This window comes from Bombina bombina, chromosome 2, assembly GCF_027579735.1.
Source record: "Bombina bombina isolate aBomBom1 chromosome 2, aBomBom1.pri, whole genome shotgun sequence".
Classification (NCBI taxonomy): domain Eukaryota; kingdom Metazoa; phylum Chordata; class Amphibia; order Anura; family Bombinatoridae; genus Bombina; species Bombina bombina.
Genome location: NC_069500.1, coordinates 524,267,552 through 524,281,644, shown reverse-complemented (window position 1 = coordinate 524,281,644; position 14,093 = coordinate 524,267,552). Strand labels below are relative to the sequence as shown.

General features: G+C 38.9%; 1 protein-coding gene across 1 annotated transcript in view; it reads right to left on the bottom strand.

Moving 5' to 3' along the window:
- The window catches only part of PRMT5 (protein arginine methyltransferase 5), a 106,983-nt gene that overhangs the window by 73,419 nt on the left and 19,471 nt on the right, over nt 1-14,093 (bottom strand). The window contains exons 3-4 of the mRNA XM_053702305.1: nt 11,981-12,066; nt 11,590-11,724 (exon numbers count right to left, since the gene is read on the bottom strand). Coding sequence (XP_053558280.1) covers nt 11,590-11,724; nt 11,981-12,066 — 221 coding nt within the window. The remainder of the gene's footprint in view (nt 1-11,589; nt 11,725-11,980; nt 12,067-14,093) is intronic.

Below are 14,093 nucleotides of genomic sequence, written 5' to 3'. Positions count from 1 at the left end.
GTGGTCTGTACCACGTCAGAGGGTGTCAAACAATCAGTTTTAAAGATATTAAATGAGATATCTTTGTATAATCCCGGCACCACTGGTTCAGCATACAGAGCTGAAGAGGTCGCATGTGAAAATGAGCAAAGGGGAACACGTCCAATGCAGCAGTCATAAGAACCTAGAATTTCCATGCATAAGGCTACCGAAGGGAATGATTGAGACTGAAGGTTTCGATAAGCTGAAACCAATTTCAGACGTCTCCTTTCCAACAGAGACATAGTCATAGACAATGAATCTATCAGGAAATCTAAAAAAAAAAAAAGGTTACTCTTGTCTGAGGAATCAACAAACTTTTTGGTTAATTGATCCTCCAACCATGTTCTTGAAGAAACAACACTCATAAAAAGCTGGAAAGGATCTTTCCATTGAAAATGAGCAAAGGGAATTGAATCCAATGCTGTTAAAACTTCTATGCATATATAGCAACTGAAGGAAATAATAGAGACTAAAAGGTACCGACAGACGGAACCCAATACAAATTGTCCCTTGTCTGACAAAGATAGTGACATAAACCATCTGGAAACCTAAAAAAGGTGACCCTTGCGTGAGGAATCAAGAGCTTTTGAAAAAAGATCCTCTAACTATGTCCTGAAGAGCAAGTGAAACATATGAGATTCCGCATCCTCAGGAAATAATCTGAATGAAAACAGAAAAATGAAGAATATGCATTTATTGTATCTAATGAAAACAAATAATGCTATCAATGACCACAAAAAGGCAGAATAGTTTGAATAAAACTCCAAAACCCAGTTCCTAGAAAAGGAACTGGAAGAAAAAAACCCAGAAGATTCCAGGTCTGAGCAGCGCTTGAACCCCATGGGTACCCAGCCATGCTTCAACAGTATCCAAAATATATAGGACAGAAACACATTGAAAGAAAGTGTTAGCCTTACTGGAATAAAATCAAAGAAATTTGGACAAAATAGAACCAAATAAATTTCAAAGAAGTCTTAACCTGCCCCTTACCAGCCAAGCTGGAATACGGCACGTACATCGCAATATTAGGGAGCTAATTTCGAACCCCAATTAAAAACATGTTACTTGGGAAAGAACTCAGGATTCGTTCCTTAATAAGAACAACCAAACTAGTATAAGCTTAAAGTTTTAGTCTTAGAACTCAATCTTGAAGCCCATAGAAACAGTTAAGAATTGAATCCAATTATAATTGATTATCTTAGAACAAAAGAAATATGGATTTTCTTTTTTTTTTTTTTTTTAAATCACAGAATTCTTCTAGCTAAAATAGCTAAAGACATAGATTAACCCTCATTTGCGAATATATTCAATAAAATGAAGACACAAATGAAATCATTAGCATGATAGTCCAGTTTAAAGGACCAGTCAAAACAGAGGACTTGCAAAATAACAAGACAAATGCAACAGCACCTAGTCTAGTAAATGTTGTCCCTTAACAATGCTAAAATAAATCATAATCTGATACTTGATCTTAAAGTAAACAAAAAAAATGAAGCAATTGCAATATCACAGGACCAAGAAAAGTACCTGAAACTAAATAATTTTCCAAAAATAAGATACAACTATATAAAGGAAAATAAATACTATTTTGCTATAAAAACAATAGCATAATTAGTAGGAGTAGAGATAGCTCCAATAAATTGGAGAACCCTCCAAATTGAATTTAACTGCTGACAAAGAATATAGTTTAAAAATAAAAGAAAATTCTCAGCCTAGTCCATTCCCTAGTATGGGGAATTGGAAAGAAAACCTCTGAAATCACAGAAGAATAAAAAGGCAGAAATAGTGTCAGCTAGTCTTAAAGAACTAGTTACCTTAATATCCAAAATAATCAACACCTCTTCAACAAAGAACAAATGTACTTTAATAATAAAAAAAATTATATAAAAAAGTAGATTTGTTAGTGTCAATATCTGATGAAGAGAATTTCTGAAAGAGAAAAAAAACATCATCAGAGAAGGATAAATCAGTATGTTGTTGGTCATTTGAAACTTCAATACTTAAAAAAGAAGTGAAAAAGACCTAAAAATCGTATTAGAAGGCACGAAGTCAGACATAGCCTTAATCAGAAAAAATATTTCTTATAAATCTTCTAAACATTTCTTGCACTTAAGAATGGAAATGTATAAAGCATAAATACTAATGGAATCTGCATGTAAAAGTATAACATAATAACTTATTACAAACCATAGCTAAAGATAAACATTTATAACATTTAAAATAAATGAACTTAGCTTTGGTAGAACTGAAACTCAGTTAAGCATCTTTCCAGAAGTGGCTTCTGACTCAGGGACAAACGGAGACATCTTGCAATATGTAATAGAAAAAACAACATATAAAGCAAAAATGATCAAATTCCTTAAATGACAGTTTCAGGAATGGGAAAAAATGCCAGTGAACAAGCTTCTAGCAACCAGAAGCAATAAATAATGAGACTTAAATAATGTGGAGACAATAGTGACGTTTAGCGACAAAAAAAAGACGCCCACATTATTTGGCGCCAAAAATGACGCCACATCCGGAACGCCGACACTTTTGGCGCAAAAAAAAAGTCAAAAAAATGACGCAACTTCCGGCGACACGTATGACGTCGGAAAAAGAAAAAAAAATTTGCGCCAAAAAAGTCCGTGCCAAGAATGAAGCAATAAAATGAAGCATTTTCAGCCCCCGCGAGCCTAACAGCCCACAGGGAAAAAGTCAAATTTTAAGGTAAGAAAAAAATTGATTAATTCATATGCATTATCCCAAATATGAAACTGACTGTCTGAAATAAGGAATGTTGAACATTCTGAGTCAAGGCAAATAAATGTTTGAACACATATATTTAGAACTTTTATATAAAAGTGCCCAACCATAGCTTAGAGTGTCACAGAAAATAAGACTTACTTACCCCAGGACACTCATCTACAAGTAGTAGAAAGCCAAACCAGTACTGAAACGAGAATCAGTAGAGGTAATGGTATATATAAGAGTATATCGTCGATCTGAAAAGGGAGGTAAGAGATGAATCTCTACGACCGATAACAGAGAACCTATGAAATAGACCCCGTAGAAGGAGATCATTGAATTCAAATAGGCAATACTCTCCTCACATCCCTCTGACATTCACTGCACGCTGAGAGGAAAACCGGGCTCCAACCTGCTGCGGAGCGCATATCAACGTAGAATCTAGCACAAACTTACTTCACCACCTCCATAGGAGGCAAAGTTTGTAAAACTGATTTGTGGGTGTGGTGAGGGGTGTATTTATAGGCATTTTGAGGTTTGGGAAACTTTGCCCCTCCTGGTAGGAATGTATATCCCATACGTCACTAGCTCATGGACTCTTGCTAATTACATGAAAGAAAGATATTTACGCCATATCTTATGGTAAATCTTTCTAGACACAGGCTTACGAGCCTGAATCATGGTCTCAATGACCAGTTACTAATTTACTCTTGCACAAAGTAAAGCTTCCATCTTCCAGTATATAACTTCAGGGAAAATATTTTCGTTTAAAGAAGGTCCCTGACATAGAAGGTCCTTCCTCCACGCAAACTCCCAGGTGGAAAATGTGACATGTCCCCCAGGACTGCACACCAATCCTGCGAGCCACGCCGGTGAAATGAGGACCACCAACGCCCTCTCCTGCTTAGTCCAAGCCAAGGCTCCAGGAGAAAAAACAAATGGAGGAATTAAATATGCCATTATTGAAAACCCATGTTAACGCCAAGGCGTCTATTAGAACAGCCTGGGAATCTTTGACCTCAATCCGCACCTCAGGCGCTTAACATTTTGACGAGAAGTCATGAAATAGAATTGCAACTGACCCCATGGAGAATCAGGCTGTAAAGCACTCCCAGCCCTAATTCCCACCACGGGTGAAGTAAAATCTAACTTAACCTTGATAAACCCCGCCTAATAACCGAGGTCAGGCTAAGAGAGGATCAAAGATCACTCGGAACTTCCAAATGCTTATGGGAAGAACAAATTCCGCCCGAGTCCATGTTCCCTGCTCTAAAAAGGCCCCAAACAGTTCCCCAGTTCACAGGCTGGTTAACTGTTGGCCCACTCACCCAGAAGAAGTTTGAAAACAGGTTCCCTGGGAGCAAAGATCCAGAGATAACCACCAAAGAATTCTTAAATGCTGTACTGAGCCACAGATGTGACTGACGAGTTAAGAATCAAAAGAAAAAATTCTTGAATACCTGATTACTGTCTGCTTCATTGATGAAAAACCAATATAGTTTTCCAATTAACCTTAGACCGCAGGAAAAATCGTGGATAATCCTGCTTATTGAAAGGAAGGCGTTTAAACCAGAATGTTGTTACTGCAGAATTACCGCAATCGGTGTATCACCGATAGGGAACCCAGAACCCTCAAGAAAATTCAGAGAACTGTGACCAGGCCGAAAAAAGGTCACAAATAGAAATGTTTGTCTTGAAGAGACAAACCTTAGAAAATTAAGAGTCCTTGTTGAGGAGAACATGCATTTATAATGCATCCTTCAATCACCCCGTGGTCTTAATTGACCCCTTTGGACCAAAGAAAGAAAGGGAAAAATAGTTTCCCTCTTGATATACGGCACCCTAAGAACCCTGAGTGGATTTAAAAATAGGTGGATCAAAATATATCAGATCAGCGCTAGTTAAAGCAAGAGGAATCTTAACAACCAACACAGTAGAAGCACAAAAGGTCTATTAGTAATAAAAATGTTAATTTTATTTTAAAAAATAATAATTAAATATCCAATGTTAGATGGCAACTGATAACTGAATACAATGCAATGTGACCGGTCACTTATTACAATAGCTAATAATTTAAAACATATCTATTCCTATAGACTTGCAGTTAAAAAGACAATCATAAGTATTTATAAAAGGTCACTAATCTAGAAAATAGTACCCAAATATTTCAAATAACATGCAATAAAACAGGATCTATTCTTATAGATGTATGTTAAAAAAGTCAGGCAATCAAAAAACCTTAATATAAATCATCTGATTTCAGAGATGATACCCAACATACCAAACTGTGTGTACAGCTTTAAATGTGTCTCTGTGAACAAAGTAGGTTCCTTATGGGGCTGATAATGTCACTGAAATTGTAGTCCCACCTTGATGCACACTTTATCCCTTTACTGCAATACAGATCCGGAACGTGATATTTGTGCAATGTATCCGGACTCCTACTATTAGCAGGTGGAGGATGGTGTATGGGTTTAAGTGTGTAAGTGTCCTCAGAATGAAGATGGATTTAAAAAGGTCTGAAGATTCCCACCTCTTTGGGAACCACGAACAGATAGGAATAGTATCCCCGACCTCATTCCTGCATTGGACCAGGAATTGTCACCCCCAGGTCGGAGAGGATCCGTACACAGTGTAAGAACACCTCTCCCTATGTCTTGAAAGCAGGAACCTGCTACTGGGAGAAAAATCCTGAACTCTAATTTGTATCCCTGGGACACAATGTACACCCCCAGGGAGCAAGATCACAAAAACAAGCCTGATAGAAAAAGGAAAAACCTGCCCCCTGACGAATCAGGTGCACGCCCCTCATGCCGTCTTTGTTTCAACAGCAGGCTTCTCGGACTGTCTTCCCCTATTCTAAATCGGACAGGGTATCCAGGAAAGCTAAAACCGCTTTTGCGTGGGAGAAGTGGAATGATTTCCCTAGGAATCCCGAAAGGAACAAAATTAACTGACGTCCCTTTACGCTATTTTTCTTATCCTGTAGATGAAACATCCGCAGATAAAGATCTTACCATAGAACTCTGCGGTCAATATGGCAAAGCCTGCATCATTGCTCCCAACATAATAAACCTCTGTATTAAAGGAGACTGCAAACTTAAAGGCTCTTAACCTATCCCTGCGAGAGGGGTGTCTGTCCAATAGAAACAGACAGCGCATCAAACCAGTACGCCGCCGCACTGGAGACAGTAGTCATACCAGCCGCAGGTTGACAATGTAAACCCCATCAATAGGGTCTTTCACCTGCATAGAGTCCTTAAAGAACCACTATCCTCCATGCGAATAGTATCTCACTAGGCTAGAGTGGAATCTTATCCACCCAGGTTATTGTATTCCTTGTAATGGAAGGAGAAAAAGGGCATCTCCCATGCCTTAACAAAAATTCTATAGTCCTATCTGGTACAAGAAATGCTTCCACCCTGAAGGACACGTCACAATATTAGTGTAACCTACGGGACTCTCACGACTAGACTTTGCCGGTAGTGTCAGGATCACCTAGGGTAGCTATAACCTCCTTCAAGTAGCAAATGTAGGTATCCAAGCTAAGACAGAAGGACAACAAGCTTAGGATCAGATAAAGGTATTACCCCATCTGAGTCTGAGAATTCCTCATCATATACTACCGAAGTATCATCCTCCTTCAGTTACAGGAAAGAAACATTTGGAACAGATACAACCGAATAAATCACACTATTCATTGATTGAAATAAGTCTTCTAGCCCCTTTTTCCCTTTTACAGCATGGGAAAGGCATTAAATACAAAATAACTCCAGGAGGAGAGTGAGAGGAAACGCAGGTTACTGCATGTGGGCTATAAATTTTATGGGACACCTTAGGAGAAATTTGTGACATAACTTGACCCTTGTCAATAGACTCCTAAGCAGCATGTGCCTAAAAAGGAGTAGGATCAGAATAAGGTTATCCTTATCAATGAAAGATCTCTCAACCAAACAGTTGGAACTTTTTAATAAATAACACATAAAAATGTTACTGTCTCTTTAAAGTTTAAGCTGTAACTTTTTTTTTGTAGGGCTTCCTGGTCCATCCTGAGTTAAAGGATGAATTTACACAAATAAACAGCTGGAAATTCTTAATAAAAATTAACACACTGAGGGGGCGGAGCTTGGCCAGGCAGGCAAATGGCCGCATAGTCACGTCGCTCCGGCACAGCAGCAAGACCCGACACCCCTAAAAACAGTGTCTAGCACTCTTCACCCACAGCAGGTTGTGGATCAACACCTGAAGCTCCAAATGTGAGCAATTTCACAACCGGGAGAGACCGGACTCGCACGCAACATTACTTAAAGCAGGAGCAAAGGAGCGCTCCGTCGCCATCTTGGCTCAATTACAACTGCGACAGAAGGGAATTCGAATAGCGCCTGACGAGCGGAGACCCGATGGGGTAAGAGAACATATCAGAGCAATCACGAAAAGCTCCACATATGCTCCACAACGGAGAGGTAATGGTACCAATGAAACCACAGCTTCTATAATATGCTGCATAGACAGACCACACGACAGCAGTAAAATGAACATTATAGATATAAAAAAATACTAATGAGGTAAAACAGAACGGCTATACACAGATCCAAAGCACGGTATAAAGTTAAAATTGCCTCAGTTAGTTAATAGACCTGACAAGTTTATAAAGCACAGCACTTAACTGAAAATCTGGCATAAACCCCAGCAGAAGTCATTAGGCCTACGCAGGCCCAAGTAGAGAGTTGCATACTGTGATCTCTAAACCAATTTGATTACCCACAGAAGCAATGGCATCCAAGAATAAAAATAAAGGGGACAAAAACACTAAGGGTCAGTCGCAGACCAATACACTGGTCAGCTCCTTTTTCCAGACCAGCACATCAGATACGCAAGAACTAAGTTCCATAGACTGTCCTGCACATAATGATCCAATGTCATCTCCGGACTATATGATACAACTCAAGCAGGATATTGCTAAGCTCCCATCCAAGGAAGATTTTGAATCTCTCAAGTCACTTATAACAAGAGAACTAACTACACTGCGAAGAGATATGACAGAGATGGGGGAGAGAATATTAACAATCGAAGAAACGCAGGACACGACCACTGAAGCGGTCTGCTCACTATACAATCAAACCAGCACACATGAAAGCAAAATAGAAGCCCTACAAGAAAAGATAGAAGACTTAGAGAATAGGGGTCGGAAGAGCAACCTCCGCATCAGGGGTATTCCTGAGTTAATAAAGCCAGCAGACTTGTTGGAATATTTACAAGGCCTTTTCCGTCAGATATTGGGAGACCAGCAGGCCCCACCGATAGAAGTTGAAAGAGCCCACAGATCTCTCCGATCCCCACCCCCGCCAAACGCTCCCCCCAGAGACATTATCCTTAAATTCCTCAGATTCAATGACAGAGAGGCTATCTGGCAGAAAGCCAGATCCTCTCACGCAATTACATATCTGGACCATGAGCTACAAATTTATCCGGACTTGAGCCACAGCACCATCCAAAAGAGAAAAGAAACTTGTTTCATCACCTCAGTACTTCAGGACAAAAACATCAAATACCGCTGGGGATTCCCCTTTAGTTTAATCGTACCCCATGAGGGGACCACAATCATATACAAAGGTGTACAGGACCTTGATAAACTTTCTAAAGGACTGGGAATCCCCCTGAAATTACCAGGACCTCCATCTTCAGCAGACGGCCCTCAGTCCGCAGTTTCTCACATTCAATTCTCAAGCTTGCAGAAAACAGCTTGGAATAAAGTCCAATCCCTCAAGAAACGAAAAGAAAGATTGAACATTTCTCCTGCATCACTTAGCACAAAGTGACCTCCGTCACGTTCAGTCTCTGTCTATATTGGGTGAGATCTTGAAATGTAATACTTTTACCATTACTAGCCAGAACATAGTTCACTAATTGATCAGTGCCTGGCTTGTCGTGTTAAGCAAAATGTTGTTCTTGTTGATTTGTTTTCTTCAACATAACCCTATAAGGGTTTTTATATTCTAGGAAGGTTTGGGTTGATAGCCCTTTGCATAATTGTTCACACTGTTATTTTGATGTTTAATACTTGCATTCTTACTGCTGTAGGACCTCAGATTGAAATGAAAAGAATTTCAATCCTCCATATGGTTTCTTGCCATCCCCCTTCCATAGTTATCTACCCTGACCCCAACGGTTACCACTTAAGTATAATGAATCATCCTGCAATGTTCATTTTGTTTATGCTTATAAATGTACAATGTATATGCTCCTTTTTTCTTATTTTTTCAAAATCAGTTCATATACCGTCCAGACCTGAGAAATAACCTAACATTGTTTTCACACATCTTACACAGCGTATCACCACTAAGGATAAATCATAATGAATAAAAATAAAACCCAATAACAGACAACTGTCCCTTCTAACAATTAATACTAAAGGCCTAAAATAATCCACATAAAAGGAATATTGTTATTCGAGATATTAAAAGCAAGGGAGGTGACCTAATATTCATACAGGAATCCCACTTTTTGAAAGGCCAGGAGCCTAAAACTTTCTTTTATAAATTCGGTCCCTCATTTTACTCCTCAAACAGTTCCAAAACTAATGGAGTCGGGATTTTAATAAAAAAAGGGAATACCCTTCCAACTGTTTGACTCATATAAAGATGCAGAGGGCAGATACATTATATTGGTGGGGAAACTATTTAACACAACTACTACTTTAGTATGCGCCTATGCCCCAAACACCGGGCAAGACAAATTCATAACCTCCCTAACTGGGAAAATCTTAGAGGTGGCCAAGGGTATGTTAATAGTAGGTGGAGACCTTAACCGTACCGAGATAACTCGAATCACACTTCATCAACACCACATAGGTGTTATAAAACAGCGCTTGAGAGATCTGGCGGTCCACGATGTGTGGAGAATACATCACCCTGAGACAGATGATTTTACTTTCTTTTCCCACCCACACTCACGCTTTTCTCGGATAGATTACATACTAACTGATGTAACCACCCTATCACTAACTACACACTCATCCATCATACCCTCGTCCTGGTCGGACCACTCTATAGTATCATGCTCAATATTATGGCCCTCAGCTTCCCCTTCCACCTACATATGGAAAATGAATGAGGAACTATTAGACCTCCCACAATACAATGACAAAATTCAAAAAGCTATAAGAGAATTCTTCGACTTTAATATTAACTCAATATCCTCATTTCAGAGTATCTGGGAAGCACATAAAGGAACTATACGAGGTGAACTGATGAGCATGCACTCCCACTTTAAAAAACAGCAAAGACAACTGCTACATGACTCCCTGTATAAAGTTAATGATTTAGAAACAACTTAAAAAAACACATAAAGATACAGTTAGCTAAAGCATTACAGGAGACAAAACAGACCACGACTAACCTTCTAGATAGAGTGTAAAGCATTTGCCTTTAAACTCAAGCAGACACATTACGAAGGCGATAATAAATGCAGCAGGCTATTCGCCCGCAAACTAAAACGCAAAGCTCACCGTGCCTACATCCTCACAATTAAGTCCTCTAATAAAACACACTATGATACTTCAAATATTGCTGAATCCTTTCGCTCCTACTATGAACTGTACAATCTGACTACAAAACCTACAGACTCACATCCACACGCCTCAGAGACCAACATATCCTATATTGACCAATATTTATCAGATGTTAAACTACCAGAATTGACAGAAGAACAACAAACCTTTCTTCAACGCCCTTTTACCCTACTTGAGATTAGAAAGGCCATAAAAGACCTCCCCACTGACAAAGCACCAGGCCCCGACGGCTACACTAACTACTATTATAAAAAAATACATAGATCTATATAAAGCCGATGGGAGTACAGATTGCCCCAAACGCCGCACAGCATAGCTCCGTCCATCGTGGGCGTAACAAGCTAAACCTCCCGGGCGGCTAAATTGTAAAAGTGGAGCCGCCGGGAGAACTAATGCCCATCCTAACAAGGAATAAATAAGCCTCCCATCATTTATGCATAGTATAACATCCAGGGGAGTAAAAATTACATTACTATCATGAGACACACCATAAATGCGGTCGAACATGAGAATAAAACTAACCCTCCAGACGGCTTGTTCAAGTAAAACAAAGCCATTGTCAGATACTAGTAATAAATTAGAGCCACTTCTCCATGCCCAGTGCCTGCAATCCCTGCCCAACAACATGTCCTCCCACCTAGGGATAATGTTATCTAGTGTCCCTTAATATAGAAAAAGTGCCAATCTTTCTGTGTCCCCAGAAATAAAAATCAGCATTTACCTTAAATTGCTGCCCGGCAGTAAGGCAGCCCACCTGGCTTGCGAGGTCCTCAATTTCTCCTCACATTGGTATGTGGAAATAAAAAAGTAATATAAAAAAAGAGTCTCTCTCTTCCCTCAGACTTTACAAGCAGGGCAGCAAACCATGTATGGGAGGCACAGTGAGAATTATGTCCCACAAGTTCCCATTGCTCTAAAGCCACCAAAAGCTCTACTGAAGAGACGGATATGGACTACGGCTACACCCTCTCTGGCACTACATTAAAAATAATAAATTCTTGATTGAAGAATCTATACTAACACCTCACTTTACCTTTTCCTATCACTAACATAGGCAAAGAGAATGACTGGGGTGGGAGGGAAGGGAGCAGCTATATATAGCAGGTCTGCTGTGGTGCTCTTTGCCTCCTCCTGCTGACCAGGAGGTGATTATCCCACAAGGATGAAATCCGTGGACTCATCGTGTCTTTAAAAAGAAAAAAAAAAAATTGTGGGCGAGACTGCAAGACAGCAAACATTAGAAAAGCAGATTAGGATCTTTAAGGTCATACCATGGTAGAATGGTGCCCAGAATGGATGTGATTAAGTAAGAGTCTGGCCATATTGCTATTTTCTTCCTGGGTGAGAGGGATGAGGAAGGCAGGGAGCCCCAGATATGCAGAAAAATTCAGCTCCTGCATTAGAGCCTAAGAACAAACAAATGGAGCAAGGAATATGAAACAAAGAAAAGGAGGCAGATCTAATGTTCAGAGTGAAAAAAATGCAAAGTAAAAATGAATAAAATAAGGTTGGATGAAAATGCAAACATAGGAAACAAGTGATCAAATTATAACATTATACTAGTAAAGTCCCTTTCATGACAGCTTCTGCAACTACTTATTCTGATCATAAAGCTTTGAGAGAGAAAAAAAAACAAAAAACAAAAAAACACCACACTCTCACCGATTCCGAAGTTCTCCGCATTCTCTCGACTTCTGAATCTACTTTTATCCATTCTGACAACTTTCCCACAATCAGAGTATTCCAGTCTGTAGAAAAAAGCAATGCTTTTTAGTTGTGCGTTTGAAGCAAATTTAATAACAGAAATAAAATGGAAAGAGACAGGAAACCCCAAAGTTTTCTTTCATGATTTGGATAGAACATACAATTTGAAACAATTTTCCAGTTTACTTCTATTGTAATATTTGCTTTATTCTCTTGTCATCCTTTGCTGAAGGAAAAGCATTGCTATACTGGCAGGTAGCTGAACACATTGAGTTAGCTAATCACGAGACAAATGTGTGCAGGAACCAATCAGCAACTAGCTCCCACTAGTGTAGGATATGTCATGTGCATATTATTTTTCAACAAGTGATACCAAGAGAAGCACATTTATAAATAGAAGTGAATTTAAAAATGTTTTAAAATGCTCTGAATCATGCAAGTGTAATTTTTACTTTCCTATCCCTTTAAAGCTGTATGCTCTCCCTGAATCACAAAATAAATGTTTTCAGTACATAGTAGGAAAAATGCCCCATAAATGTTACAAGGTTTGAGTGGTCTAAAAAAAGATGGTCAAGTGACATTAAACACTTGAAGGCTAATGAATAAAAACCTTCATTATGTACGGTCAAAAAAAAAAAAACTTTACAATATATTTATTATTTTGACCAATGTTTCCATAACTTACACCTGAATGTTGGGGCTTTACAGTTGTGAAGTCTGCAGTGTATGTTTCCAATCATAAGCCTAACCCTGCTACAATTGTGTCCCTAGATGGCATCAGCAGAGGTGATAAGATAACATGCTGCAAATGACAATGGCAGAACTGATCTACTCCAGTAATAAGTTCATTCTAACTCTTTCAAATAAGAGAAGCAGTAGGGGGAGTTTGGCAATTGGTAAAACACTGCAACTAACAATGTGTTAATGTATTTGGTAAGCTTTCACATGCAACATGTCCTTTCTTATTGAAACTGTGCAAAATTCCTGTAATTAGAAGGTGTTTAAAATACCTATTAAAAGGTAGAATAGTACAGTTAATTCTGCCCTCCCTTACTTTGGAGTGTGTAGGTTAAAACTTACATATTCTAAGTAAGAATTAGATTATCAGCTGTGTTGTGTTATAGGTGCAAACATTGCAGCGGTTTAATGGATATTTAAGAATTAAAAAAAGACATAAAAAAAGGCTGATTTATTTTTTTATTCTAAAAGTTAAAAAGGGACAGTCAACTCCAAAATTTTTATTGTTTAAAAAGATAGATAATCCCTTTATTACCGATTCCCCAGTTTGCACAGCAAACATGGTTATCTTAATATACTTTTTACTTCAGTGATTATCTTGTATCTAAGCCTCTTCTGACAGACCCCTGATCACATGACTTTATTATCTATTGACTTGCATTTTAGACAATTAGTGCTGTGTTGTGCACAACTTCACGGGCGTGAGCACAATGTTATCTATATGGCCCACATGAACTAAGTCATGTGATAAGAGGCTGTCTGTAGTGGATTAGAAACAGGCAGAAATTTAGAGGTTTAAATGTCAAAGTAAAAAAGAAAATAGACAGCTCACAAGTGTACTATCAAATAGAAGGCACTAATTACAAACAAACCAAAGGCTGAGGTGTTCCCACAGCTCAATAATAAGAGCGTAATTATTGTTCAGCAAATATCAAGCGTGATATTAATATACTTATATTCCCAAGTCCAAAGTCTCTGAAATAGATGAAGGCACCTATTCCCAGGGGTATCAGGTAAAGCAGTCTTCTGATAGATGTAAAGATGGCTGCACTCTCTCCTCCCACAAACAATGTGATGACTCTACAGATAACTGATAAAACAAGAGAAGTGCCCCGCATGTGTGCATCAATAAGGTTATAAATCTTGATAAAACACAAGTTTGTACAGGGTACTCACATTTGTGAAAAGCACCCCACTGTGCCGAATAGTGCAGGCTGGATCTTTAACAGCAATCCAGCTAGCTGAACTCCTGCAATTCAGGAACACAGAATCCTCAATGTTGGGCTCAGGTCACAAGATTTAAGGTAGTGTAGGTTCAGCTATTACAACAGTG